Genomic DNA, 27,459 nt, shown 5'->3' with positions numbered 1-27,459 from the left:
AATAAATACTTCTTTTTTTAAAAAAAGTAAGTATATATAAAAAATTAAGCCTGCCTCTTAAAAAATAAATGAAAGTCTTTATACCTGGAAAAAGCTCCTCCCGGGACCAGTGCCACCCCAGACTTTGTCCACGCATGCCCAGTTTTGGGTGCCCACGGTGTGCTGTGCTCCTCGACTATATGCTGCTACAGTGTGCGCACGGGTCATCTGTGACTGCCACCTGGCACAGAGGCTGTGCCAGTCAGCCCCCTGCCTGCCACCTGGACGTGGGTGGTTCCTGGCACCATGTACTTGCCACCCACCCTCCTATTTGGCCCGCACAAGCATCCCGTGCCCTGGCTATTACAACTGAGGGACGAACATTCATCTCCTGGCTGACTCTGTGCCACAGTGGGTGAAAACAGCACTGTGATGTTGGCAGTCCCATATGGGAGCCTGTTCACCCTCGCTGCTGCAGTTTCAATCCCGTTTCCTACTGGTGTGCCTGGGAAGGCAGCTGAGGCGGTGGAAGATCTTTTCCTTTCCCTGTAACTTTGCCCTTGCAAATAGATTAATGTTTTAAATATTTGCTTTTATTGAAAAGGCAGATTTGCAGAGAGGAGAGAAAAGACCTCTCATCTGCCGGTTCACTCCCCAAGTGGCTGCAACAGCTGGAGCTGAGTCAATCCGAGGCCAGGAGCCAGGAGCTTCTTCCCAGTCTCCCAGGCAGGTGCAGGGTCCCAAGCCTTTGGGACATCCTCTACTATTTTCCTAGGCCGCAAGCAGGGAGCTGGATGGGAAGTGGAACACGCGGGACTTGAATCAGCACTTAGATGTGATCCCTGTGCTTAGAGGTGGAAGATTAGCCGACTGAGCCACGGCGCCGGGTCCAGATATCAAAAACCTTTTGCACCAAGGCAAATGTGCTTTATAGCTCATTTTCCCAACAACTTATTATTGCTATTTTATTAATTTAATGAGAGGCTGGAGGCGGGGTGGGAGGTGCTGGGAAGAGAGCAGTTTGCTCTGCTGCTTCATTTCCCCAAATGCCTGCCAGTGCGGGACCCCAGCCAAGTCTTCCTGGGGAATGGCAGGGGCCCAAACTCTTGCGCCATCTCCTACTGTCCCCAATGATTGCATCATAAGGGCTGGATAGGAAGTGGAGTATCCGGAATTGAACCAAGCCTCCAATACAGGATGCAGGCAGTCCATGCTCCCAGGGCTTAACTGCTGTGCCAAAGGTTTGTCTCTCATGAGCTAGCTCGAGTCTCCCTGAGGGAGGAGCTGTACGGGGATGTGTGGGGTATGCTGGGGTGGATCTATATCAAACACCTCATCTGCTTTATCACTTCTGTGTTCACCTGTTGGTGGGCTCTTGTCTAAACCCTTTTAGAGAAGGGCTGAGATCATTGAAAGTGGCACGGAGACAGGACGTAGCAGTGGGCCACGGCTCCTCTAGCAGAACCCAGGGTTCAGGGTGGGGAGAAGGGGACAGGAGTGGACGCAGAACTGGAGCTTAGTCCCAGCCTTAGCATTCAGCCTGGACAGGATTTGGCTGTGAAAGAAAAGGTGAGTCATGGACCAGGGCCAGAAGCTGCTGCCATGCCCACCGCAGAGCAGTCCCAGAGCCCTGGGGGGCAAGGTCGGACTGCACTCCACTATCCTATTTTTGTTTTGTTTCCCAATTTTTGGGTCCAAGAGTTTGCATGCGAGTGCCATCTCCTGAAGGAGGGCCTGGCGTAGTCTGGACCAGAGCCTGAAGCGAGGCAGGGCCATTTCTAACCTCCCTTCTGGGTGCCCCTTTCCCCAGCCAGATTAGGACCCTGCTGAGATGAGCAGCCTGGGGCCCTGGGATGACCAAGGCCTGTCCCCTAGGAGGCCCCACTCTGCCCGCTGGCTGGGGGGATGGTATTTATAGCAGCTAAGTCCTTGGCTTGCTTATCTGACCAGAAGCCTTGAATTCTGACCTCTGCACACAGCCAGTGCACACATCCCAAAGCCCTGCTATCTCTGCCTGCTTGTTAAAGATTTGTTTATTTTTATTGGAAAGGCAGATCAGATCCACAGAGAGGAGGACAGGCAGAAAAAACCCCCTTTGTGGGTTTACTCCCCAGGTGGCCTCCACCAGCGGAGCAGAGTCCATCTGAAGCCAGGAGTTTCTTCCGGGTCTCCCGCACGGATGCAGGGTCCCAAGGCTTTGGGTCATCCGGAAGCTTTCCCAGGACACAAGCAGAGAGCTGGATGGGAAGTGGAGCAGCCTGGACAAAAAACTGGTGACCACATAGGATCTCGGTGCTTACAAAGTGAGGATTTAGTCACTGAGCCATCACACCGGGCCCCCATTTTTTTTTTAAACCCTTTGTTAAGAATTATTATGGTTTTTGGAGTAGAACACTAGTTCTAGAAGAGATGTTTGGTTTCAGCTGGGCAGCTGGGCTTTCTATCCCACACCAAAAGGGCTCTGATGTTTTTGTATTTCTCAAGCGTAATCTCATTTAATGTCGCGAAGGACAGAGGTGGCAGGGGACCAAAGAGCAGTGAAGGTCACACACAGAACGGGGTGAGGTAAACAGACCCTCGTCCCGCCGCCCACGCTCCAGGGACCACGGTGCCTCAGTCAGGGTCACTCGCTGCCTCCCGCAGGGGGCAGGGAGCCCGCAGCCCGTGGCCCGCACCCCGGGCCAGCGGCCACGCGCGTCCGCGCCTCAGCACCACGGACAGGGAAACTGAGGCCGCCCACCTCCACCCGATTCCCCCGGTCCAGGGAGCGGCTTCCAACACCTCCCCGCCCCGCCCCGGCTCTCTCCACCAGGCCGGGCCCCAAGGTCACGCGCGGCCTCCAGGCAGCGGCTTCCTGCTTGCCCCCCTCCAGGAGCCCGACCTCCGAGGCCGCGGGGCTCCCCGGGGGAAGCCGGGCCCACGGAGCGTGGGCTCCGCCGCACTGCCCGGCCTCCCCGGCGCGGCACCCCGCGGCCCTCAGCAACCCCACGCGCCCACGCCCGCCGCCGCCGGGTCCCCCGGCCCGTCCCTTCCCTCGGCGCCCGCCCAGCTCCCCGACACCGCCTGCGGCCGGGCGCCGCAGCCAATGGGAGGCCGGCGTGGCGAGGGCTGCGCTGGTTGGATGCGCCGCGGCGGCCAATCAGCGGGCGGCGCGAGGGCGGGCTGTGACGCGGCCGGCGCTCCTCGTGCGGCGGCGGCCGTATAGGAGCGAGCGCCGGTTCTCGAACGCCAGCCGCCCGCTCGCCTCAGCCGCCTCCGCTTCTCCTCAGCCGCCTCCGGCGCCGTTCGCTCGCCTTCCTCAGCCGCCGCCCTCCGCCCCGCGGAGCGCTCTCAACCGCCGCTCGCCGGCCCTCAGAGCCTCGTCCTCCGGCACCGCGGGCCGCCCGTCCGGCATGAAGACCAAGTTCTGTACCGGGGACGAGGCGGAGCCCTCGGCGCTCGGGCTGCTGCTGAGCTGCGGCGGAGGGGCCCCGGCGGCGCCCGGCGCGGGGCAGCCGCAGCGGGACGCGGGCAGCGCGCTCGAGGCCAAGCAGCTGGGGGGCGGCGGGCAGCCGGTGTCCCCGCCGCCCGCGGCCGCCGAGCAGCCCGAGCCCCGCACGCGGCGCAGGGCCTATCTGTGGTGCAAGGAGTTCCTGCCCGGCGCCTGGCGGGGTCTGCGCGAGGACCAGTTCCACATCAGTGTCATCAGGTGGGCCCGGGGGCCGGGGTGGGCGGCGGCCGGGGAACAATGCCGGCTGTGTTCCCTCGCGGGCCGGGGCCGGCCGAGCCGGGGAGCCGACCTTCCCTCGGCCCCACGCTCAGCACAGAGTCGCTTGTTGGTGGCGCCGGGCACCGCGGGCACCGCGGGCACTCCTCCCCCGCCGGGCCGGGAGGTGTGGCGCCTGCCGAGAGCGGGAGGGTCGGCCTCGCCCTGCTCGTCGCGGTCGCGCGCGTGTGTGTGCGCGTGGTGTGTGTGTGGGGGTGTGTGTGTGGGGGTGTGTGTGTGTGTGCGCGTGGTGAGGTGTGTGCGTGGTGTGTGTGTGTGTGTGCGCGTGGTGTGGTGTGTGTGTGGGGGTGTGTGTGTGTGCGCGTGGTGAGGTGTGTGCGTGGTGTGTGTGTGTGCGCGTGGTGTGGTGTGTGTGTGTGGTGTGGTGTGTGTGTGTGGTGTGTGTGGTGTGTGTGTGTGTGTGGTGTGTGGTGTGTGTGTGTGGTGTGTGTGTGCGTGGTGTGTGTGTGGGTGGTGTGTGTGCGTGGTGTGTGTGCGCGTGGTGTGGTGTGTGTGTGGTGTGTGTGTGCGTGGTGTGTGGGGGTGTGTGTGTGTGGGGTGTGTGTGCGTGGTGTGTGTGTGTGTGTGTGTGTGTGTGGTGTGGTGTGTGTGCGTGGTGTGTGTACGCGTGGTGTGGTGTGTGTGCGTGGTGTGTGTGTGCGTGGTGTGGTGTGTGTGTGTGTGGTGTGTGTGTGTGCGTGGTGTGTGTACGCGTGGTGTGTGTGTGTGCGTGGTGTGTGTGTGTGCGTGTGTGTGTGCGTGGTGTGTGTGTGTGCGTGTGTGTGTGCGTGGTGTGTGGGGGTGTGTGTGTGTGTGGTGTGTGTGTGTGTGCGTGGTGTGGTGTGTGGGGGTGTGGGGGTGTGCGTGGGGTGGGGTGTGTGTGTGTGGGGTGTGTGTGGGGAGGTGTGTGTGTGTGGTGTGTGTGTGTGTGTGCGCGTGGTGTGGTGTGTGGGGGTGTGCGTGGGGTGGGGTGTGTGTGTGTGTGGGGTGTGTGTGGGGAGGTGTGTGTGTGTGCGTGGGGTGTGTGGGTGTGTGTGTGTGTGTGGGTGTGTGTGCGTGGTGTGTGGGTGTGTGTGTATGGATGGGGTGTGTGTGTGTGGGTGTGTGTGTGTGCGTGGTGTGTGTGTGCGTGCGCGCGCCCCCCCAAGCCCCCTCCCGTGGCCGCCCCGCCCCCCCTGCCCCGCCGCTGCCGAGCTCACGCCCCTGGCTCCCTGGGTGAGCTCTGGCTCAGGAGCAAAGCAGAAAAGAAAAAAAGCAAACAAAAGGTGTTGCGTGATCCGTGCCACAAGGGTGGGGGCTCCGGGAACAAAGCGGGTTCTGCCCCCGCCCCCTGGCAGCCTGGGGCCCGGGTGGCAGCGCCCTGCGGGGTCCGCCCGCCACGCAGCGTGGCAGGTTACTGCGTGTTCGCTGCCGGCCTGGGAGTCCCCACAGACTCAGGGGGCTTTTTATTTATTGCTTCAGTTGGAAAGGCAGATTTACAGAAAGGAGAGAGAGATCCTCCATCTGCTGGTTCATTCCCCAGGTGGCCGCATCTGCTGGAGCTTCGTCCTGCTCTCCCACTTGGGTGCGGGGACTCGGTCCTCTGCTGCTTTCCCAGGCTGCAGGCAGGGAGCTGGATCGAAAATGGAGCAGCCAGCACATGAATTGAGGCCCCTGGAGGATATCAGCACTGCAGGTGGAGGCTTAACCCGCTGCACTGTGGTGCCAGGAAGGACCTTTATATTTTTGAAAGATTTATGTTTATTTTTATTTGGAGGGCGGATTTACAGAGAGGGGGAAAGACTGCTCCACTTCTATCCAGCTCAGTGCTGCTGGCTTGGAAAAGCAGCGCAAGGTGGCCCAAGTGTTAGGGCCCCACACCCACATGATAGACGCAGACAAAGCTGCTGGCCTCGGCCTGGGCCAGTGGGCCGTTTGGCCATCTGGCAGAATGAGCCAGCAGATGGACGATCTCTTTGTCTGCCCCTGTGTGTCTGCCTGATTTTCAAATAAATATTTTTTTAATTAATTAATTTTTTAAAAAAGATTTATTTTTATTATTTTTTTTTATTGGAAAGGCGGATATACAGAGAGGAGACAGAGAGGAAGATCTTCCATCCGATGATTCACTCCCCAAGTGAGCGCAACGGGCCGATACTATGCCGATCCGAAGCCAGGAGCCTCTTCCGGGTCTCCCACGCGGGTGCAGGGTCCCAAAGCTTTGGGCGTCCTCGACTGCTTTCCCGGGCCACAGGCAGGGAGCTGGATGGGAAGCGGGGCTGCCGGGATTAGAACTGGCGCCCATATGGGATCCCGGGTGTGCAAGGCGAGGACCTTTAACCACTAGCGCCACCGCGCCGGGCCCAATTAATTAATTTTTAAAAGATTATTTGTGTTGGAAAGTCAGATAACAGAGAGCAGGAGAGACAGAGAGGAAGATCTTCCACCCGCTGATTCATCCCTAAGTGGCCACAAAGGTCGGTGCTGCGCCAATCCGAAGCCAGGAGCCTCCAGGTGTCTATGCAGCTGCAGGGTCCCAAGGCTTTGGGCCGTCCTTGACTGCTTTCCCAGGCCGCAAGCAGGGAGCTGGATGGGAAGTAGAGCAGCTGGGACACAAACCAGCAGCCGTATGGGATCCTGGCACATGCAAGAGGACTTTAGCTACTAGGCTACTGTGCCGGGCTTTCCCAAGCCACAGGAAAGGAGCTGAATGGGAAATGGAGCGTCCTGGATACTAACTGGTACTCATATGGGATCCTGGTGCATGCAAGGTGAGGGTATAGCCACTAGGCTACTATGCCAGGCCCGGTAGGAGACTTGATAGCAGACTCCCAAGAATAGGAGTGGTGCAGGCAGAAGCCAAGAGTGCTTGTTCCGTGGAAAGTGAAAGTTCACTGACCGTTTAGTGACACATGCATGCCCACTCCTCGCAGCCTGTGTCCATCCCCGCATGCCCACTCCTCGCAGCCTGTGTCCATCCCCGCGTCTCAAGTCAAGGGGTTTTCAGTCTGTTTTTACTGGCGGGCCTGTTGCCGGTTGATAAAGCAGGCACGGTCACCACAGGAGCTGCAGCTTGGCCACGCTTGGAGTTTCGTGAGGGCGGTGTGGAGACTGCTGGCGGTTTCCCCACTGCTCTCCCCGTTGTACCTGCACCTGGAATTGGACGGAGTGGGTGCGTGGCTTTAGTCTGTAGCAGTGTCTGTTTTGCATTCAGATCTTCCTTTTCACACACACCGTGTGGTAGACGAGATCGTAATACTGGTCTGGTGTTGTCTTTGGATGTCACCACTGCCGGCCAGCCTCCAAGCTCCCGTACCCATAGAATGCTGGGACTAGAAATGGCTGTGGGGAATGTAATGTGCTACTAGCTCACTGTGCATCCAAACAAAACAAAAGGTGGGAGGAGCCCAGGCAAGTGCCAGCACTCAGATGTGGCAGGTGGATGGGGCCTCGAGACTGGCAGCTTCAGATGCCCGGGCACAGTGATGGCAGCAGAAATCACATAGGGAGCGAATTGTAACTAACAGTGTCATCCTAAAATATTAGGGGGAAAACTATACCCAAACTTCCTACTTGTTTTGTATTTTCAGTATAGGTCCCTAGTTGTATGAGTTGCCTCATTCAGATTACGTGTAAGATCAGCTTAAATTTTATTTTTGAAGATAAAGTTTCATTTATACTTTGCTTTAACTATTTACTGTGAAAATCTGTATTTTTGGATGACTCCCTCTCTCATTTTAAAAATGAATAGCCCGGGGCCTGGGGCGGTGACTTAGTGGTAAAGTCCTCATCTTGGTCTTGATCAGCGCTGAGATCCCATATGGCGCTGGTTCCTGTCCTGACGGCCCCACTTCCCACCCAGCTCCCTGATTGTGCCCTGGGAAAGCAGTCGAGGACGGCCCAGGGCCTTGGGACCCTGCCCCCGCGTGGGAGACCTGGAGGAAGTTCTGGCTCCTGACTTCTGGTCAGCTCAGCTCCAGCCATTACATCCATCTGGGGAGTAAACTAGCAGAGTGAAGATTTTTCTCTTTCCTTCTCTCTGTAAATCTCTGACTTTCCAATATAAGTAAATAAGTAAATAAATACATCCTTTTAAAAAAATGAATACACTTTATTTTTAAAGGAAATATTTATTTGAAAGGCACAGCGTCAAATATTTATTTGAAAGGCACAGTGTCAAACGTAGGGTGCTGGGAGAGATGCTTTATCCCCTGGTTTGTCCTGCAAATGGCTGGAACAACCCAGTCTGGGCCGGGTTGGAGCCAGGCCTTCCATCTGGGACTCGTCATTGGTGATGGGCCCAGACATGTGGCCAGCTTTGCTGCCTTCGCTGGTAATCCCACAAGGGATGTGCGTCCTAGTTGCTGCACTTTGATCCAGCTAACTTCCATGGGTGAACCCCCCCTACCCTGTGACCTAAGCCTACCCTTGGGCCAGCTTTGTTTGTTTATTTAAACTTTAAGGCTTATTTTTATCAGAGAGGCAGATTCACAGAGAGAAGGAGAAACAGCAAGACCTTCCGTCCGCTGGTTCCTCAAGTGGCCACAAGGACCGGAGCTGTGCCGATCGGAAGCCAGGAGCCAGGAGCTTCTTCTGGGTCTCCTGTGCTGGTGCAGGGTCCCAAGGCCTTGGGCGTCCTCATGGAGCTGGATGGCAAGTGGAGTACCAGGCTGTGGATCAACAGGGGCATAGGCTGCAGGTCCATGCAGGTGGTGCAGGATTAGCTAGACGAGCTATTCATTGTGTTGGCCTCATACCCTCCTTTTTCTTTTTCTTTCTTTTTTTTTTTTTTAAAGATTTATTTTTATTATTTTTTCATTGGAAAGGCGGATATACAGAGAGGAGAGACAGAGAGGAAGATCTTCCGTCCGATGATTCACTCCCCAAGTGAGCGCAACGGGCCGATACTATGCCGATCCGAAGCCAGGAGCCTCTTCCGGGTCTCCCACGCGGGTGCAGGTTCCCAAAGCTTTGGGCCATCCTCGACTGCTTTCCCAGGCCACAAGCAGGGAGCTGGAAGGGAAGCGGGGCTGCCGGGATTAGAACCAGCGCCCATATGGGATCCCGGGTGTGCAAGGCGTGGACCTTTAACCACTTGCGCCACCGCGCCGGGCCCCCTCCTTTTTCTTTTTAATTTGAATAAGTTTTTTAATTAATTAATTCTGAAAGTCAGTATTCCATAGCAGGAGGGAGGAATCCTAATCCACTAATCCACTGGTCCCCTCCGCAGGTGGCAGCGGAACTGGGACTGGGCTTGGCCGGGGTCAGTAGATGGTAGGGGCACAGATGCTTTGGCCATCCTCTGCCTTTTCCAGGCCAGGAGCAGGGAGCTCCTGGAACAGCTGAGATGTGAACTGGTGCCCAGGTGGGATCAGGTGTTGCTACTAAATCCACTTTGGGGTGCCGTAATCCCATAAGTCTCTACCTTTTAAACTGTCACTCATTGACTTAGCACTTTGGGGACCCAGTCCTCCACTATGGGAGCCCTGTAGCCGCAACTTGCAGAGAGGGAGGGACAGAGACCTTCGTCTACTGGTGAAGTTCCCAGATGGTCGCTACGGCCAGAGCTGGGCTGATCTGAAGCCAGGAGCCTTCTTCAGGTTCCAAGGGTCTGGGTCATCCTAGAGTGTTAGCAGGGAGCTGGATACAAAGTGGAACAACTGGGATTCAAACCACACCCCTATGGGATGCTGGCAATGCAGGTGGTGGCTTTACTGGCTGTGCCACAATGCCAGCCCTAGTTAATTTTTATGGATGTTCTTTATCAAGTTGAGCAAGTTTTTTTGAGAGGTTGCTTGTTTTTTTTTTTTTTTTTTTTATACATAGACATGCTCAGAGTCGCAGGGACTGGACAGGGGCAGGAGGGGACCCAGCCCAGGAACCAGAGACTCGGTCTCCCTTGTGGGGAGCTGCCTTCCAGGTGTGTGATAGGAAGCTGGATTCCAGGCACCTTAGCTGCTTCCTGTGCTCAGCAGTGAGTGGGAGATCTGTCCCGTCTGCACTCGCTGATGCTGCGTGTGCCTGTGGTGCTGCTCCGTCTCCCTCTTAGTGCCCTTGGATGGGACGGGGCGGCCAGAGGCCAGGGTTGTGTTTCCCTCCCCTGAGTCGTTTAGGCTTAGGCTCTTGCAAAGTAGTCTCCTGAGGTGCTTGGTGTGTTGCAAGCGGGTCAGGAGCCGGTGCTGCGGCTGCAGAAGGCTGCCTTCTGATGCTGGAGTCACACCTGAGGGCCCATTTGGGTCCCGTGTTCTGCCTCCCAGCCAGCTTGTTATTGTTGATTTTTTCTAGAGATTTTTCATTGGAAAGGCAGATGTGCAGAGAGAAAGATCTTCTATTTGCTGGCTACAACAGTTGGAGCTGAGCTGATTGGCAGCCAGGAGCTTCTGGGTCTCCCAGGCTGGGCTCGGACCGTGCTCTGCTGCTTTCCCAAGCCACAAGCAGGGAGCTCGCCCATCCAGCTTCTTCCAGAGAAGTGAATCTTACGGAAGGTGCAAGGCTTTGGGCTGGACAGCAGTGGAGATGCGGGCTGGCTCGTCTGTGCTGTGTGTGGGTGCTGAGCTGAGCTCCGCATCCCAGCCTCCTGTGGCTGAGCACCCTCCAAAGCTTGGTGCTGTGCTCTGTGCCGCTGCACTTGGGGAGCTGGACTGAGCTGCGGCTCCCCGCTCCTCTGCCTGCTGTCTGCGGCCCTGCTGTCTGCAGCTCTCTGGGCAGTGAATGGTGGGTGGCACATCTCACTGTCTCCCAGGCTCGTGAATGAAGTCAACTTTTATTTTCAAAGTGAAGTGGTGGATCCTGAGCCTTCAGGGAACAAGCTGGCTCCACTTCCCTAAGGTTGCGTTTCTTTGCCTTCAGTTCATAGATGTCCACAGACACATCGTTACAGGGGTAACAAGGCATTCTTTAAAAAGTTATTTATTTTTTATTGCAAAGTCAGATATACAGAGAGAAGGAGAGACACAGAGGAAGGTCTTCTGCCTGTTGGTTCACTCCCCAAGTGGCCACAACAGCTGGAGCTGAGCTGATCTGAAGCCAGGAGCTCTTCCAGGTCTCCCACGCGAGTGCAGGGTCCCCAGGCTTTGGGCCATCTGACTGCTTTTCCAGGCCACAGGCAGGGAGTTGGATGGGAAGTGGGGCTGCTGGGATTTGAATCAGCGCCTGTATGGGATCCCAGAGTGTGCAAGGCGAGAATTTTAGCTGCTAGGCTACTACGCTGTGTCCATAACGTGTTTTTTTTTTTTTTTTAATAATGCCTATTTTCATCTATTTGAAAGAGAGAGAGAGGAAGAGAAAAACCTCCCGACTGGTTCAGTCCTCAAGTCCTACAACAGCCAGGGCTGATTCAGGCCAGTGCCAGGAGTCCCAACACCCTGGGTTTCACACACTGGGAGCCAGAACTCCAGCAGTGCCCCCCTGTGGGGTATACGTGCCGCAGGCAGCAGCCCAGCACCTGTGCCCACTGTCCCCCATCAGAGTTCCCGGCTCAGACTCTGGCCCTGGTTCCTGTGGAGCTGTTTTCTCTGATAATGTGTGCTTCTGCATAGCTGTCTTTGTCCAGTTAGGGCAACAGCAGCAATTTGCCCTGTGGCCTCACTTCCCTGGCAGATGTTGCCAGGTTTTCAGTTCAGCTGTTCACTTGTTTGCATCAGGTGCCGGCTTCTAAGCCTCTGTGTTAGCCCCGCAGTGCGAACTCCTTGGGATGTATTGGTGCCTCGCGTAGAGGGCTCCTGTATTCGTTTGTGGCCACAGGCCTGCCTGTCGGTCAATTTGTCTGGCCTTCCTGGTTTTTCTCCTGCAGTGGAACCCGCCAGCAAGCCTCCTCTTCAGAATCTAACTTGTGTGCTCTGGGGACAGCCTGACCCTGAGCTTTCTACTTGGCTGTAATTTCCAGGTCTTTCACAGTGTGCTGATGCGTCTTGGTCTGAGTGCTGGAGTAGCCTAGGGGCTGAGGGAGTAGTAGTACCTAGCAGGGCCGGGAGGTAGAGAGAGAGAGAGTGAGTGAGTGTGTGTGTGTGTGTGTGTGTGTGTGTGTGTGTGTGTGTGTGTGTGTACACACGTGGGGAGGAGCTTCCTCTACTTTGGGAGGAAGTAGGAACATTCCTGAACCTGGAAGGTTTGTGAAAGGAATGTTCCAGGAACTGGAGTAGGCAGAAGCAGGCTACTTTGTCGATATATATATAAAAAAAATCAGTACCTTTTGAACCTATTCTGGGGTGGCCCAGGGGATGGCTTGGAGGGGAAGATAATAAGAAGTGGGTGGGGACCGGCATATCCCCCTGTGGAGTTGAAGACTCTTGTTGGAGAGCCAGCTCTCTGGGGGGTCTGAGGCCAGGTTTTTTTCTTGCCATATGTGAGAATGCAACCAGGCGAAGCAAGTAGAGGTGAAAAGAACAGGATTTGTTAAAGGGCAGAAATACAGGACCCGGCACAGTGGCCCAGTGGCTAAAATCCTTGCCTTGAAAGCTCTGGGATCCCATATGGGCTCCGGTTCTAATCCCAGCAGCTCCACTTCCCATCCAGCTCCCTGCTTGTGGCCTAGGAAAGCAGTCAAGGACGGCCCAAAGCCTTGGGACCCTGCATCCGTGCGGGAGACCTGGCGAAAGTTCCTGACTCCTGGCTTCGGATTGGCACAGCACTGGCTGTTGTGGTCACTTGGGGAGTGAATCATCAGATGGAAGATCTTCCTCTCTGTTTCTCCTCTTCTCTGTATATCTGACTTTGCAATAAAAATAAATCTTTTTAAAAAAGGGGCAGGGCAAAAAGACAGTGCACCCTGAGGACTGCAGTGGCCGCAGCCCAAGCATGTGGGTCATGACCAGCTGTTCCCCAGGTGTGCCAGCAAGAAGCTCAATGGGAACCAAGGGTATTTAGGGGTCTAGCCAGGCCCTCAGAGATAGGTGCAGGTGTGCCCCAGGACCCACTTTCTAAATTGTTTTTTGATTTATTTTACTAGAATGATTTATAGTTAGAGGGACAGATCTTCATTCACTGATTCACTCCCCAAATGGCTGAGGTGGCCAGATTGAGCCAGTCTGACCCAGGAGCTTTTTCCAGACACAGAGCCCAAGGTCTTGAACCATCCTTTGCTGCTTTCCCAGACCATCAGCAGGGAGCTGGATTGAAGTGGAATAGCTGGATCTTGAACTAGTGCCCATGTGGGGTGCTGGCACCATAGGCAAAGGCATAATCTGCTGTGTATGGCGCTGGCATCGCATTTTGGATTCTTGACGCTGATGTGGACAACAGGCATCGAGCAGACGGAGGATGAGGATGCTGCCGACGAGCTACGTGCAAGGCCAGCCTCTCTCCTCTCAGAATTATCCAGCCCTAGGGCGGCTGTCGGGCTGCAGTGGGCTGAACCCTTGGTGTCCACTTCTGATGTGCTTACTTCCGGGCTAGCTTCCTGCTAAGGTGCCTGGGAGGCAGTGGCTGACAGTCTGGGTGCTTGGGTCTCTGTCACCTGTATGGATGTGTTCTGATGGTTTCTGGTGTCTGGTTTTGGGGTGCACTGGCAGATGGAAGGTATTTCTATGTTCCTATCTTTTCACTCTACGTTTTGAAATAAGCCAGTAAGTAGAAAACTTTTTAAAAAAGATTTATTTAGGGCCCAGCGTGGTGGCGCAGTGGTTAAGGTCCTCACCTTGCACGCTCCGGGATCCCATATGGGCGCCGGTTCTAGTCCCAGCAGCCCCGCTTCCCTTCCAGCTCCCTGCCTGTGGCCTGGGAAAGCAGTCGAGGACGGCCCAAAGCTTTGGGAACCTGCACCCATGTGGGAGACCCGGAGAAAGTTCCTGACTCCTGGCTTCGGATCGGCATAGCATCGGCCGTTGCGCTCACTTGGGGAGTGAATCATTGGACGGAAGATCTTCCTCTCTGTCTCTCCTCTCTGTATATCCGCCTTTCTAATAAAAATAAATAAATCTTTTTATTTTTTTATGATCTTCCATCTGATGGTTCACTCCCCAAGTGGCTGCATGTCTGAAGCTGAGCCAATCTGAAATCAGGAGCCAGGAACCTCCTCCAGGTCTCCTACATGGTGCAGGGTCCCAAAGCTTTGGGCCATCCTCGACTGATTTCCCAGGGCATAAGCAGGGAGCTGGAAGGAAGTAGAGAAGCCAGGACATGAACCAGCGCCCATATGGGATCCTGGTGCATACCAGGTGAGGACTTTACCTGCTAGGTTACCATGCCGGGCACAGTGAGTAAAATTTAAAGAAAGGATTTTCTGTTCTGTAGGCCCTGAGGGCTGAGGCTGAGCCCCATAGGAGTGGACTCAAGGACAGGCTTTGCTGTCTCCCCTGTCACCTTCTGAAGGACTCACTGGGTGCTGACAAGCCTTGCTGACCTGCTGTCCTGCAGCCCTCCCAGCAGCCGCTGTTAGATACTGGGTTGCAAGGCCTTGAGCATCAGGGTTTCGCAGGTCTTCTCTCCTGAGCCAGTTCTGCCTGTGTGGACCCCAGAGCCTCAGCCCCTGTGCTTGAGAGCCTCCCTGGAGCGGCTGTGTTTACAGCAGCAGTGGGGCTGACGGGAGTCAGGGAAGGGTCCCTAGTAAGTTCACACTTGGTTTCACAGGAGGGCGGTAATGTGAGGCAAGAGAGCGTGGCAGGTGGTGCAAGTGTTTGGGCCAATCTGGCTCTTGTGAGCCTGGCTCGTGGACAAGCTAGTACCTGCCAGCTTTTCAGAAATTCTATAGAACTGAGAAGTTAAAACAACAGGAGAAGTGTAGTGTTTTGAAGGAGTTCATTGTGACATTTCAAGAGGCGGTGGATCTCTTGGCAACTGACACAAGACTTTACATTGACCATGTTGGCACATTATAGGGTCTTTAAGATATTGTTGTATTGTGTTGGTTTTCATGGAAGAATTTGTTAATGTACTTTCATAGTGGGCTGTGTGTGTTTTTTTTTTTTAAGATTTATTTTTATTATTTTTATTTTGGAAAGGCGGATATACAGAGAGGAGAGACAGAGAGGAAGATCTTCCGTCCGATGATTCACTCCCCAAGTGAGCGCAACGGCCGGTGCTATGCCGATCCAAAGCCAGGAGCCTCTTCCGGGTCTCCCACGCGGGTGCAGGGTCCCAAAGCTTTGGGCCGTCCTCTGCTGCTTTCCCGGGTCACAGGCAGGGAGCTGGAAGGGAAGCGGGGCTGCTGGGATTAGAACCGGCACCCATATGGGATCCCGGACGTGCAAGGCGAGGACTTAACCACTTGCGCCACCGCCCTGGGCCCCTGTGTTTTTGGTTTTTTTTAAGATTTATTTATTTATTGGAAAGTCAGATATACAGAGAGGAGGAGAGACAGAGGAAGATCTTCCCTCCGATGATTCATTCCCCAAGTGAGCACAATGGCCGATGCTATGCTGATCCGAAGCCAGCACCAGGAGCCTCTTCCAGGTCTCCCACATGGGTGCAGGGTCCCAAAGCTTTGGGCCGTCCTCCACTGTTTTCCCAGGCCACAGGCAGGGAGCTGGATGGAAGCGGAGCTGCCGGGATTAGAACCGGCGCCCATATGGGATCCCGGGCGTTCAAGACAATGACTTCAGCCGCTAGACCATGGCGCCGGGCCCTGTTTTTTCTTTGTATACAGATATTTAAGTAAAATATTTGAGTTACCAAAAGAAAAAGTGATTTTGGGGCCCAGTGCAATGACTGAATTGATCAGTCTTCCCCTTGCAAGTGATGGGAACCCATAGAGCGCTGGTTCATGTCCTGGTTGCTCCACTTCCCATCCAGCTCCCTGCTCGTGGCCTGAGAAAGCAGTCGAGGACGGCCCAAAGCCTTGGGACCCTGCACCCGTGTGGGATACCCAGAAGAGGCTTCTGACTCCTGGTTTTGGATTTGGATCGACTCAGGCCATTGTGACCGCTTGGGGAATGAATCAACAAATGGAAGATCTTTCCTCTCTGTCTCTCTTCCTCTCTGTATATCTGACTTTCCAGTTTAAAAAAGATAAATAAAAATGGTTCCAACTCGTTGCTGTCACAGACTGAGTTGAGACTTGGATGTGGTGGGTTGTGAAGTGGGGAATTGACGGAGCACGTGTGCTCGGCTCTTCTGCTCACCCTTGGGATTGAGGCAGTTCTCGTGACCGTGCTGACTGCTTTGTAGTGTGAAATAGTTAGAATCCGTGTGAATGGCTCAGCGCACCAGGCTTGCATGGCGCTCTCACAGTGCGTGCCTGTGGGAGAGGCGGGGGAGTGGGCTGCAGGGATTGCTGCACTCGGAGCAGAGCGCTTCAGAAAGCTTGTGGGAAAATGGAAATAAGGGATAAGCTTGTTTGGTTCAAAAGATTTGAAATCCATGTTTAATTTTTCATAATGCACATTTTTCATGAATGTTTTGAAATCTTAGGCGTGGATTGCAAAATAGACTTTTGATTTCATTTTCAATGAATGTGGGTTTTTTTCCCCCTTTGGAAGTCAGATCTTCCATCCAGTGGTTCACTTCCCAAGTGGCCACAATGGCCAGAGCTGAGCTGATCCCAAGGCAGGAGCCAGGAGCCTCTCCTGGATCTCCCATGCAGGTACAGGGTCCTAAGGCCTTGGGCTGTCCTTGACTGCTTTCCCAGGCCACAAGCAGGGAGCTGTTTGGGAAGTGGAGCAGCTGGGGCTAGAACTGGTGCCCATATGGGATCCCAGTGCATGCAAGGCTAGGATTTAGCCATTAGGGTACAGTCCTGAGCCCCTCCCCCCAAATAGATAACTTTAAAATTTTTCTTTAGGGAGCACACACGTGCACGTTTATATGGACATACCTGTTTTTACAATAGTCTACCTTGTGCCTGGTTGCTGTACAGGGACTGAGCATGTCAGAGATGGGGTGACTGGCTCATCCCAGTTCCACCCCGATTCACTGTCCAGATTGCTGCCACAGCCAGCCTGGGACAAGGAAGCCAGGAACTTTGTTGGGGCTCCATTTGGGTGCAGGGCCGTGACAGGCGGTCTGCCACTGCTCCTAGGCCGTTAGCAGGCAGGATGTTGTTGGGGCACGAATGGGGTGTCACAAGTGGCGCCTTTCCATTAATGTCTAGAATAGATCCCTGGAGACGGTGTTTGTTTCTGTATTTAAAAGAATAGTGTATCTTAGAGATTGCTTTGTGTCGGTATTCAGTGAGCTGCCTTACTCTTTTTAGTAGCTGCTTAGGATTTATATTGTCATTTAAATATAATTTTGTGATTTTCGGAAGGGGTTCAGTATTAAATGGCTTGATCACTGTAATCAGATCTCTCTGAGTGACATAGTGCCTGCACCTAGCTTGGCCCCTGGCCCCTGTGTCCAGCCCTGGTGTGGAGGGGCTCCCTGACAGGGTATCCAGCATACGGCTGTGGGTCTCTGGGCTGTCTGCGTGTCCAGCGTGGAGCTGTGAATTTCCGGCTGCACTTCAGGATGTTGTCTTTTCACATTCTCAGAAAAGCACTTGAGTTTGGTACTTGATTATGTCTCCTTGTCTCTATTTTTGTACAGATTTTTGTGAGATAAGCAGCTTTCCAGTTGTCCTCATTGTCCTTGAGGTGTGTGGGGAAGTATCCTAGGAATGTGCTTTCTGAGCAGGACTTCCAGTGCGTGGAGGGTGCCTGTTGGTCTCACCGTCTAGACGGGCGCTGAGGACAGAAGACAGTTTCCGCCTGGGTTGGACTCCCTGTCATGAAGACCACACATCATGCTGTGGTCCCACAGGTGCAGAGCAGGGCTGAGGGTTCCCAGGGTGTCTTCCACCCACCTTGAGCTCTCCACTTCAAGACTGAGTGCTGAGAGCAGGCAGAGCTGGTCTCTGGGTTCTGTTGCCCAGTTGGGTTCTGTGGGCGGCGTTCAGAGCCTGCAGGCGGCTGATGTCCTCCTCATATGTCTTTGTCCTACTCAAAGCCATCGGATGTTTGGTTTCAAGTATTCCTCTGTTTTTTGCTTTCCATTCAGCTTGCTCAAAATCTCAGTGGGGAGATTCAGGACCCGCAGAGAAGCCGCCCCGGATTATTGTGGTGCAGGTGCGCGCAGCCACTGCTCGCAACACTGATGCCGTGTTTCATTCCATTGCATTTTTAGAAAGATGTATTTACTAGTAAATCAGAGTTTCCCAGGGTCAGGGGTGGGAGAAGGAGATGGATCACTATGGCGTTCAGTGGTTTGCTGCCCACATGGCCATAACAGTAAGGGCTGGGTCAGGACGGTATAGGAGCTCCGTCTGGGGACTCCCTAAATACTCAGGCCAGCTCTGCCCTTCCAGGTGTGTTAGCAGGGAGTCAAGTCAGAAGTGAGGGGACCAGGACTCACACTGACAACCACCTGGGATGCCAGCACCACAAGCAGAGGCTTAACCCTATTGGCCATAACCCCATCTCTGCTTTTTATCACTCTGAGATTAGGAAGAGGAGTCCCGAGAGGGAGGTGGAAGGCAGGAATTGCGTGGGGCCGGTTTTCTCCTGGGTCTTGATGTGACAGCGTTTTTCCTTGGTCACATTTTGAGATGTCCTATGTGTCTGGCTGATGGGTCCCAGGAAATGGAGACGGAAGGAGAAGAGGGTGGATGTGAGGAGGGAGGTTAAGGATTTGCACTACCTGGAAATGGACCAACTTGCAGCAATTGCTGTGAGAGACACAGTGCCAATGAGGGCATCCACATGCCCTCCAGAGCCTGGGCTGGACCAGGCTAGACCAGGAGTCCAACCTCATCTGGGTCTCCCACGTGCATGTCAGGGACCCACACACCTGAGCTGTCCTTTGCTGCCTTCCAAAATGGGTTATCAGGAAGCTGGGCCAGAAGCTCAGCAGCCAGGACTCGAACCAGCACTCAGGGGCTGCAGGTGCCCCAAGCGACAGGTTAATGTGCTGTGTCACAATGCCCACTCCAGTTAAAAAATAAAAACAAACAAGCAAGCAAAAAACCTCTGAATTTGTTTTAAATTTATTTGGAAGGCAAGAACAAGCTAGCCTCTGTCTCTCAGTGGCCCAGTCCAGGTCTGGGCAGGCCTGGGTCAGGAGCGGGAACTCCATCCGAGGTGCCCACGTGGGGGGCGGGGGCTGAGGCACCGTGAGCCACCCTCCCCAGCGCAGCAGCAGGAAGCCGGAGCACAAGTGTGGAGCACTGGGGATTGGCCATCCCAGGCCGTGACCGTTAAGCTGTTACACCAAGCATCCACCTTGCAAGGATTTTTTTTTTAATATGGTAAATTACGCTGTTGTCTTTTTGCTGCCTTTGCACCCAATTTTCTTGTTCCCAATCCCAGTTGACTCACTGGAAGCTTGTGTTTTCTTGGTAGTTTTTCATTGCCAGGGCCCTTGCTTTATTTATTTTGATTGTCATAAAAATAATTGCTGGCTTAGTCCCTAAAGCCTGTTGAGCAACAGAGTCTCCAGGAAGCCCGGCAGATGAAGGATGTCCAGTCCGGGAACTTGTTGCTGGTCAGGCCTGCGGACTTTGAATCAGGTTGCACAATGTGGAACACTGTCATGTGTTTGCTTTTGCGAGTGTGTGACAGGAAGGAGAATGAGGGCTTTTCCCTCTGGTGTTGCAATGCCGTCCTGTTGCCTGGTAGCCGGATCCCCGTGCTGGCTGAGTGGACACTCTTAGGATTCTGGTCAGCCGCAGAGAGGCGCTGCCTGGAGGCCCGCATGAGCCGAGGCGCCGTCTCTGCTCTCGCGTCTCTGCAGCTGCCGGGGAGAAACAGGGTTCCGTTCTCCTTCCTGCAGTTCTTCTCAACATGGCCAGTTGGGAAAGTCTCCACCATGCAGTGCTAGGGCTGCTGCTTTTTTTTTTTTTTCTTATATTTTCTTTTTATTGGAAAGCCAGATTTTCAGAGAAAAGGAGAGAGAGAGAGATCTCCCATCCACTGGTTCACTCCCCAAGTGAGCGCAACGGCCAGAGCTGCACCAATCCAAAGCCAGGAGCCCGGATCCTCCAGGCCTCCCATGCAGGTGCAGGGTCCCAAGGTTTTGGGCCATCCTCTGCTGCTTTCCCAGGGCAAAAGCAGGAAGCTGAAAGGGAAGTGGGGCAACCAGGATACAAACTGGTGCTCACTTCTTCTTTCTGTAAATCTTTCTTTTAAATAAATAAATAAATTATATACATATAACTTAAAAAAAACTTGAGTGAAACATAGTTTGCATCCCAGTACCACTAAGTTCCACTGTGAGCAGTATATGCAGGTGACCTTTAGCCTGCCCACAGGTATGTGCAGCCATCAGCACAGTTCTAGAACATTTCCTCTCAGAACTAAGTACTGCTTCCCTTGTACCCTGGCCTGGCACTGCTCGTCTGCTTGCTGTTGCCATTGCTTTCCCATTCCGGACAGTTCACATGAATGGAATCATATGGGGTGTGGTCTCTTGTGGCTGGCTGCTTTGAGTACATGTTAAAACATTTATCAGTATTTAATTCCTGTTCATTAATATCTTGGTAACACACGTAGCATGCAGCTTGCTGTTCTGCTGCTGGAGCCCGTGCACGGTCCAGGGGGTGAAGCACATCCACATTGTTATGCTGCCTTCGCCACCAGCCGTCTCCAGAACTCTTTCATCTCCCAAATTGAAATTCTGTCCCCATTAAGCCCTGACTCCCATCTTTTCTCCCTCGTGTCCCTTGCTTTGTAAGATCAGTAGCTCAGACACATACCTGATTTCTGTGTGTTTCCTGGAGTGTGGTGTATATATACACAAATCTATATGAGTAAAATACACGCACATGTATATCTGTTAGGCAGCTGCCTTGCTCTCAGCATCTTGATGTTAACCACAGAAAACCGATTCTCAGGCTTCTGGCCTGGAGGGCTGTGAGATAATAACCCTGTGTTGCCTGGAGTGACTGAGTTTGTACCACTTCTTGCAGCAGGGATTGGAAGTGAGCACCTTCATGCCAGAGAGCAGCAGCCCTGATGAGGGTCTTTTTTTTTTTTTAAGATTTACTTATTTTGGGCCTGGCGACATGGCCTAGTGGCTAAAGTCCTTGCCTTGAATGCGCCAGGATCCCAAATGGGCTCCAGTTCTAATCCCAGCAGCTCCACGTATGGGATCCGGGCACGTGCAAGGAAAGGATTAGCCACTGAGCCAGTGTGCCGGGCCCCCACCACAGGTCTTTGAGACTGGATTTTGCTGCTCTCACAGCACATGCTTGCGCCTCGTGTGGCCGGTGGGCTGCCTTGCTTTGAGCAGCGCAGCATTGTAATGAAAAGGAAGGTTTTGAATACCTGCTGGCCCTCTTGTGAGATTTTGGTATATGTCTCAATTTTCTCATTTATAAAATGGGGGTGACCTCAGCATGCACACTGTGGGTTGATGTTGACCTTGCTTGTGGGTGCTGGCTCCATGATGGAGGAGTGTACACGTCCACAGGTGGCACAGCTGGGACCTGATCCCTGGCTCATGTCTCACGCTGCCTTCCTGCAGGATGGCACTGTTCCTGAGAGCTGTCTGCGAGGGCGCCGGGTTTGCTGGAGGGTGGGCAGAGTGGTGCGGGCGCTGTGACTCTTACAAGACCTTGGCAACGGGACCTTGGGTGTTAGCTCCTCAAGGCAACATGGAGGACGGTGAACTTGTCCTCGAGGAGCTGGGCCTTGTGGTTGCTTGTAGAGCACAGCATCCAGGGGGCCGCAGGCTGAGAGGACACGCCTGAGGGGCTGTGCTGATGAGTAGTTTCAGTGAGTTCTAAGTTAGCTGCTTGTCACATTCTTGTCCCCACATCCTCAGCCTCTCAGCCTCAAGTCTGGAAAGCAGCCAGGCAGTGCAGCTCCTGGCTGGAGGTTGCTGCCGGCTCCTTACCGCATTCCTGTTGTGGAAGTGCCATTCTGAAGTGCCAGCCTGGCAAGAAATGGGATCAGCACTAGGCATTTCAACATAGAGCACTTAAAATGGAGGATTTGGGGCCAAAGAATTGAGAAGGCCAGCAGGAGGCTGGCCCATCCCTGGGTGGAGGTGCCCAGGGCGGAGTCTAATCCTCTGAGGAGACTGGGGGGGCCCAGCTTCTGTTAGTGCCTCAGGACACAGGCATGTGGGCGCGTTCCTAAGGAGCTGGGGCTGACAGGTGCCTCTGCGGAGCTGCTGTGTGGGAGCTGCAGGGAACAGCGGATGGAGATGCACTAAAGGGCTCGGCAGCCGCAGCGGGGAGAGGCAAAGTGCTGCATGGGTGCCCCCCAGAGATGGGGCCATCTTTGCACTTGATCATATGGGCACATTTAAGCCAGTAGGTCAGCATATTATTGTTATTAAAAAGATTTATTTATTTTTATTGGAAATCACATATATAGAGAGGAGAGACAGAGACAAAGATCTTCCTTCCACTAGTTTACTCCCAAGTGGTCTCACTGATCAGAGTTGTCTACAAAAGTGTTTACCGGGCCCGGCGCGGTGGCGCAAGTGGTTAAGGTCCTCGCCTTGCACGCCCGGGATCCCATATGGGCGCCGGTTCTAATCCCAGCGGCCCCGCTTCCCATTCAGCTCCCTGCCTGTGGCCCAGGAAAGCAGTCGAGGACGGCCCAAAGCTTTGGGACCCTGCACCCGCGTGGGAGACCCGGAAGAGGCTCCTGGCTTCGGATCGGCATAGCATCGGCCGTTGCGGCTCACTTGGGGAGTGAATCATCGGATGGAAGATCTTCATCTCTGACTCTCCTCCTCTCTGTATATCCGCCTTTCCAATAAAAAATAATAAAAATAAATCCTTAAAAAAAAAAAGTGTTTACCGAGAAGGAGAGGTTTTTCCATCTCTGAAGGATTCTCTCCAAAGGATCACAGCAGCTTGGGCTGGGGAAGGCTGAAACTGGGACCCTGGAAGAGGTGGCGAGGCCTTGGACCTGGGACTCCAGCTGGCTGTGTGGGCAGGGAGTGCTGGCATTGTAGGCAGAGGTGCAACTTGCTGTGCCACCGAGTTCATCCTGGAAGCTCACTTGTAATATGACTTGTGGATACAATTAATCTGAAAACTATGGAGTTAATTATTTATGTTTTTAATAGCTCTGAGAGATTGACCTGCAAGTTACAAAAAGAATGGTTCTTGTGGGGCCTGGCATGGTAACCTATCAGCTAAAGTCTTCACCTTGCATGAGCCAAGGTCCCAAATGGGCTCCAGTTCTAATCCCGGCGGCCCTGCTTCCCATTCAGTTTCCTGCTTGTGGCCTGGGAAAGCAGTCGAGGACGGCCCAAAGCCTTGGGGACCATGCACCCATGTGGGAGATCCGGAAGAAGCTCCTGGCTCCTGACTTCAGATCAACTCGGCTCTGGCCATAGTGGCCACTTGGGGTTCAGATCAACTCGGCTCTGGCCGTAGTGGCCACTTGGAGTGAATCAATGGATTGAAAATATTTCTCTCTCTCTCCTCTTCTCTGTTTGTATCTGATTTTCCAATAACAATAAATAAATGCAAAAAAGAAAAAAGAATGGTTCTGGTGGGGCCTGCTGCTTTGCCTGTCCCACCCAGGGGAGGACAGTGAGCAGTGCAGTGCGGCATAGTCCTCTTACGGTCCTCTTGCTTCCGCAGGGGCGGCCTCAGTAACATGCTGTTCCAGTGCTCTCTGCCGGACACCACCGACAGCATCGGCGACGAACCCCGCAAAGTGCTGCTGCGCCTGTATGGGGCCATCCTGCAGATGGTGAGGCCCTGGGTGACCCTGGCGGGCTTCCTGACGTCCTGAAGTGCTCTGTGGGGTGCCCAGCCGGAGGCCAGCCTCTTAGAGGCATGTCTAAGAATATCTAAGTTAACTTCATTTTAGCTGGGCTCCACAGTTTGGTTTATTGTATGCATTGTAACTCTTGTTTTTGATTATTATTTATTAGTCAATTAGACCTGATATTTCAGTTCTTACACTTTGAGAAGGTAAAAAGTATAATGTTGGTTAGATCTTCAATGGGGCCTGGTGATTCTTGGGTTTGTATTCTATACACCGAAAATTGCTAGCTCAGTCTTAGATTTGTGTAAAGGGTTTTACCCCGTGAGTGTCACAGTTACGTGTCAGTTAAAAAAGATCGTAGAAGAGTTCTAGTAGAAAAAGATGGAAGTGTGATCCCAATGAGCCTCAGCTTACATTTCTGTAAAAACTTGAATTAAGTTTATAATTCTAAATTTGATATTTTGATTAAATTATCTAGTTTGTTGAACTGTCTTACTCAGTTACAGGATCTCCCACATGTCTAATTTTTTCTCTTATGGTATTTATGCCATGAATTTATCACTTCGCTGACCACATACAGAAATATTTTAAGGTTTTTCTGTGCTGAGATTTTACCATCCATTTTGCTCTTTCTTGGAAGAATCCATTTTTAGTTTCATGAAATAGAACCACGTTGCTTTTGGTTAGATTTTTAGAAAGACAGACTGTTTTAGCTTAATCCCCAAAGTAGGTTGTGCCACATCTGTATTTGATGATATCATTAATAATATTAAGGTAAAAAATTGGCAGTCTAGATTGTCGTAATGTGAAGGGACCCTTTCATCGAGTACATTTTTCTTAGGCTGTGTCCAGTTGTGAAGGTGCTAGAAGCCGCCAGGCATGTCTGCTGTGCCCTTGGGCGGGAAAGCTGAAGTGCGTGCCTTGGTTGAACTAGGGCTGCAGTGCGAGCTGTGGAAGACGGCTACGTTCTTCAGTACAGATGCCCTTTTTCCAATTTAAAAACATGTTTTTTAAAATGCTTGATGTCCTTTTGGCTATTTTTTTAAAGTATTTCTTTGAGGATTGTTCACATTCTGTAACAGTTAAGTCCCATCACTGCTTTTATGTTTTCTGTGTTTTGAGTTAAAGCAATGCTTAAAAAAAAAGATTATTTATTTACTTGAAAGAAAGGTAGATCTACAGAATATGAGAGGTAGATCTTCCATCCACTGTTTCACTCCACGAATGACCACAGCACCCATGGGTGGGTCAGCCCGGAGCCGGGAGCCTGCAGCTTCTTCTGGGTCTTTTCACATGGGTGCAGGGACACGAGCACGTGGCCACCCTCTGCTGCTTTCCCAGGCACGTCAGCAGGGAACTGGATTGAAAATTGAGCAGTCAAGTTTCAAACAGTATCTGGATGTGGCATTACTATGGCAAGTGGCAGCTTAACATGCCACACCATAGCACAGGTTCCTAAGCAGTACTTTTTTTTTTAAGTTTATGGTCTTTTTAAAATTTATTTGTGTATTTTTCATTGGAAAGTCAGATATACAGAGGGGAAGATCTTTCATCTAATGATTCACTACATAAGTGGCCGCAGTGGCGGGAACTGAGCCAGTCTGAAGTCCCGGTCTCCTACGCGGGCGCAGGGTCCCAAGGCTTTGGGACGACCTCCACTGCTTTCCCAGGCCACAAGCAGGGAGCCAGATGGGAAGCAGGGCCGCCGGGATTAGAACCGGTGTCCATATGGGATCCTGACACATGTAAGGCGAGGACTTTAGCTGCTAAACTACTGCGCTAGGCCTGCTAAATAATACTTATTTAATGCTATGAACACTTACTGAAATTGCAGTGAGATATCAGATTTCTGTTAAATATAATTTTATAAGGCTTTCATTTCTGTTTATAATGAATGGAATTGTTTCCAGTGTGCACTTCCATGTACTGGACCAAATTTGGAGTCCTGTGCCCTTGAGTAGCACCGCAGTCATGGAATGTTCTGGATCTGGGCTGTCCAGCATTCCTGGCAGCAGCCACTTGTGACTGTGAGAGCTTAAGGTATAGCAAGTGTGGCCAGTTAATTGAATTTTAAATTTTATTTCAATTAAATAGTCCCATGGCCAGTGGCTACCATGTTAAACATTGGGTCAGTGTTTAGGTAACTTAGTTAAAGCCACTGTAGCATGGCTTGCAACTTGGCAATTAGCTTTTTTTCCTAATAAACATTCACTGTCAGTTGTTAATCTTTGATTCTTTTGTTTGTTTTTTGACCAAATTTTGTTATTTAGAGAGAGACCATTCCCCAGATGTCCACGACACTCCCAGACTGGGCTGGGCTGAATCCTGGAGCTGAAAACTCACTCAGGTCTCCTGGTCACTCGACCTGAAGTGCATTGACAGGAAGGTGGAGTTGGCAGCCAGGTCCGATCACAGAACCCTGTGGGCATCCTGAGTGTCAGGCCCAACCCTGCCCTTTGTCCTTGCTGAAGTGTTAGCAGTCAGGAAGGAAACTGGAGAACATAAACTGTCTAGAAATAAAATTTGTTTAAACAGAGTTCTATGTCCTTACTTTCAAGGAAAAAAAGTATTAGGTAAGTCGGAACAATAGAATAGTTGAAGCTTATTAAAGAAGATGGAATCATCTCAGACTAATTAATGGAATTGAATATGTTTTACATTCGATTTTGATTTTGGTCAGAAGAAGTTTTGCTTTTCAGTTACATTTTTGTTAGGCAAGTTTTTAAAATTTATTTTTATTGGAAAGGCAGATTTGTAAAGAGAAGAGAGACAAAATCTGCTGGTTCGCTCTCCAAGTGACTGCAACAGCCAGAGCGGATCCGATCTGAAGCAGGGGCCTCCTCCAGGTCTCCCATGCAGGTGCAGGGTCCCAAGGCTTTGGGCCGTCCTCCGCTGCTTTCCCAGGCCACAAGCAGGGAGCTGGATGGGAAATGCTGCAGCCGGGACATGAACTGGCACTAATATGGGATCCTGGCCCTCTCAAGGTGAGGATTTTAGCTACTGAGTCATTTCATTGGGTCCGTTTGGCCAGTGTTAACCTTGATTCCTTGGTTGAAGCTGCACCTCCTAAGTAATGGCAGCTAGAGCATTTGGAGATGACTTTGTGTGGAGCCAGTGTGACTCCTGGGCAATGAGGTCATTTCTATTGGGGAAAGACTGTCCCTTTGCTTCTTCCGTGAGGACAAATACTGTACAGGATCCCATATGCTGGCTCATGTCCTGGCTGGTCCGCTTCTCATCCAGCTCTGCTTGTCCATGTGGAAGAACCAGCCATTGTGAGCACTTGGGAAGTGAGCCAGTGGATGGAATATCGCTCTCCTCTCTGTAAATCTGCCCTTCAATAAAAAAAATAAGTATTTAAAAAACAAAAACAAAACAAAACTAAAATGCTGAGGCAGGAAGGAGTCCGAGCAGGCGGAGCACGCACAGGACGCCAGAGGGCAGCACCTGTTACACGCGGTGCCCGGGAGTTCGCCACAAGCTGACTTCCTTTTTCAGATGCTTTCTGTACTTTTAAGATTTTCCCCCCTCTTAATTGGTTGCTGCAATCAACTGTTGAGTGAATCTGGCCTGCAGTGGGAGGAGAGATTTACTGTCTGCAGGCCTTTGTCCCATTGCTACGGAAATTATGTCAGAATTGATCAAGTTGTCAGAATTTGCGTTAACTTAAAAGGTTTGAGTGAGAAAATTCAGCACCCCAAGTAGTAAGTCACATTAACCTGGTAAACGTGTGGACCGCAGGCAGAACCCATCAGCACAGCTCCAAGTCGCTGTCCCTCCGTGTGAGCCCTGCAGTGTGCCCGCCACTGTGCCCGGCAGCCGGGTGAGCGTCCCGCAGGCGGCTCAGACCTCGCCGCTCCCTCGGTGCTGACTGCAGACCGCCAGCTGTGAGCTAGGACACGTTGGTTGTTTTCCTTGTCACTACTTATATTGAATACTTGAACTGTTTTTATCTCTGAAAATCAAATACTAAGTAGAAGTATTTCTCATGTTTACAAGCGACTTGGTTTTAAAGTATCTGGATACTTCTCAGTGTGCTTATTTCCGATTTGGTGTCATGGGATGACTCACTTCCTTTATTTCCATAATGACAATGAAATTACTGTTCTTTGATGCAGGTCTCTCAGGGTTAAGTACCAGAAAGCTACGGTAAAGCCTTCCGCTGGTGTTAAG

At 52.5% G+C, this 27,459-nt stretch overlaps 1 protein-coding gene and 1 non-coding gene across 6 annotated transcripts in view; both read left to right on the top strand.

Moving 5' to 3' along the window:
* Nucleotides 1–3,230: 3,230 nt before the first annotated feature.
* CHKA (choline kinase alpha) overlaps nucleotides 3,231–27,459 on the top strand; it is a 56,239-nt gene continuing 32,010 nt past the window's right edge. For all 5 annotated transcript variants that reach the window (XM_040971128.1, XM_040971130.1, XM_040971126.1 and 2 more), the window contains exons 1-2: nucleotides 3,231–3,667; nucleotides 23,157–23,268. In XM_040971128.1, coding sequence (XP_040827062.1) covers nucleotides 3,372–3,667; nucleotides 23,157–23,268 — 408 coding nt within the window. In that variant the 5' untranslated portion in view covers nucleotides 3,231–3,371. The remainder of the gene's footprint in view (nucleotides 3,668–23,156; nucleotides 23,269–27,459) is intronic.
* Nucleotides 6,866–7,023, top strand: LOC121150333. Its single transcript, XR_005882952.1, has one exon. It is a non-coding gene; the product is annotated as a small nucleolar RNA SNORA23 (small nucleolar RNA).

This window comes from Ochotona curzoniae, unplaced genomic scaffold, assembly GCF_017591425.1.
Source record: "Ochotona curzoniae isolate NIBS_2020 unplaced genomic scaffold, NIBS_Ocur_1.0 scaffold_4937, whole genome shotgun sequence".
NCBI lineage: Eukaryota > Metazoa > Chordata > Mammalia > Lagomorpha > Ochotonidae > Ochotona > Ochotona curzoniae.
Note: the sequence above shows the minus strand (reverse complement) of the source record. Positions and strands in the feature narration are given on the sequence as shown.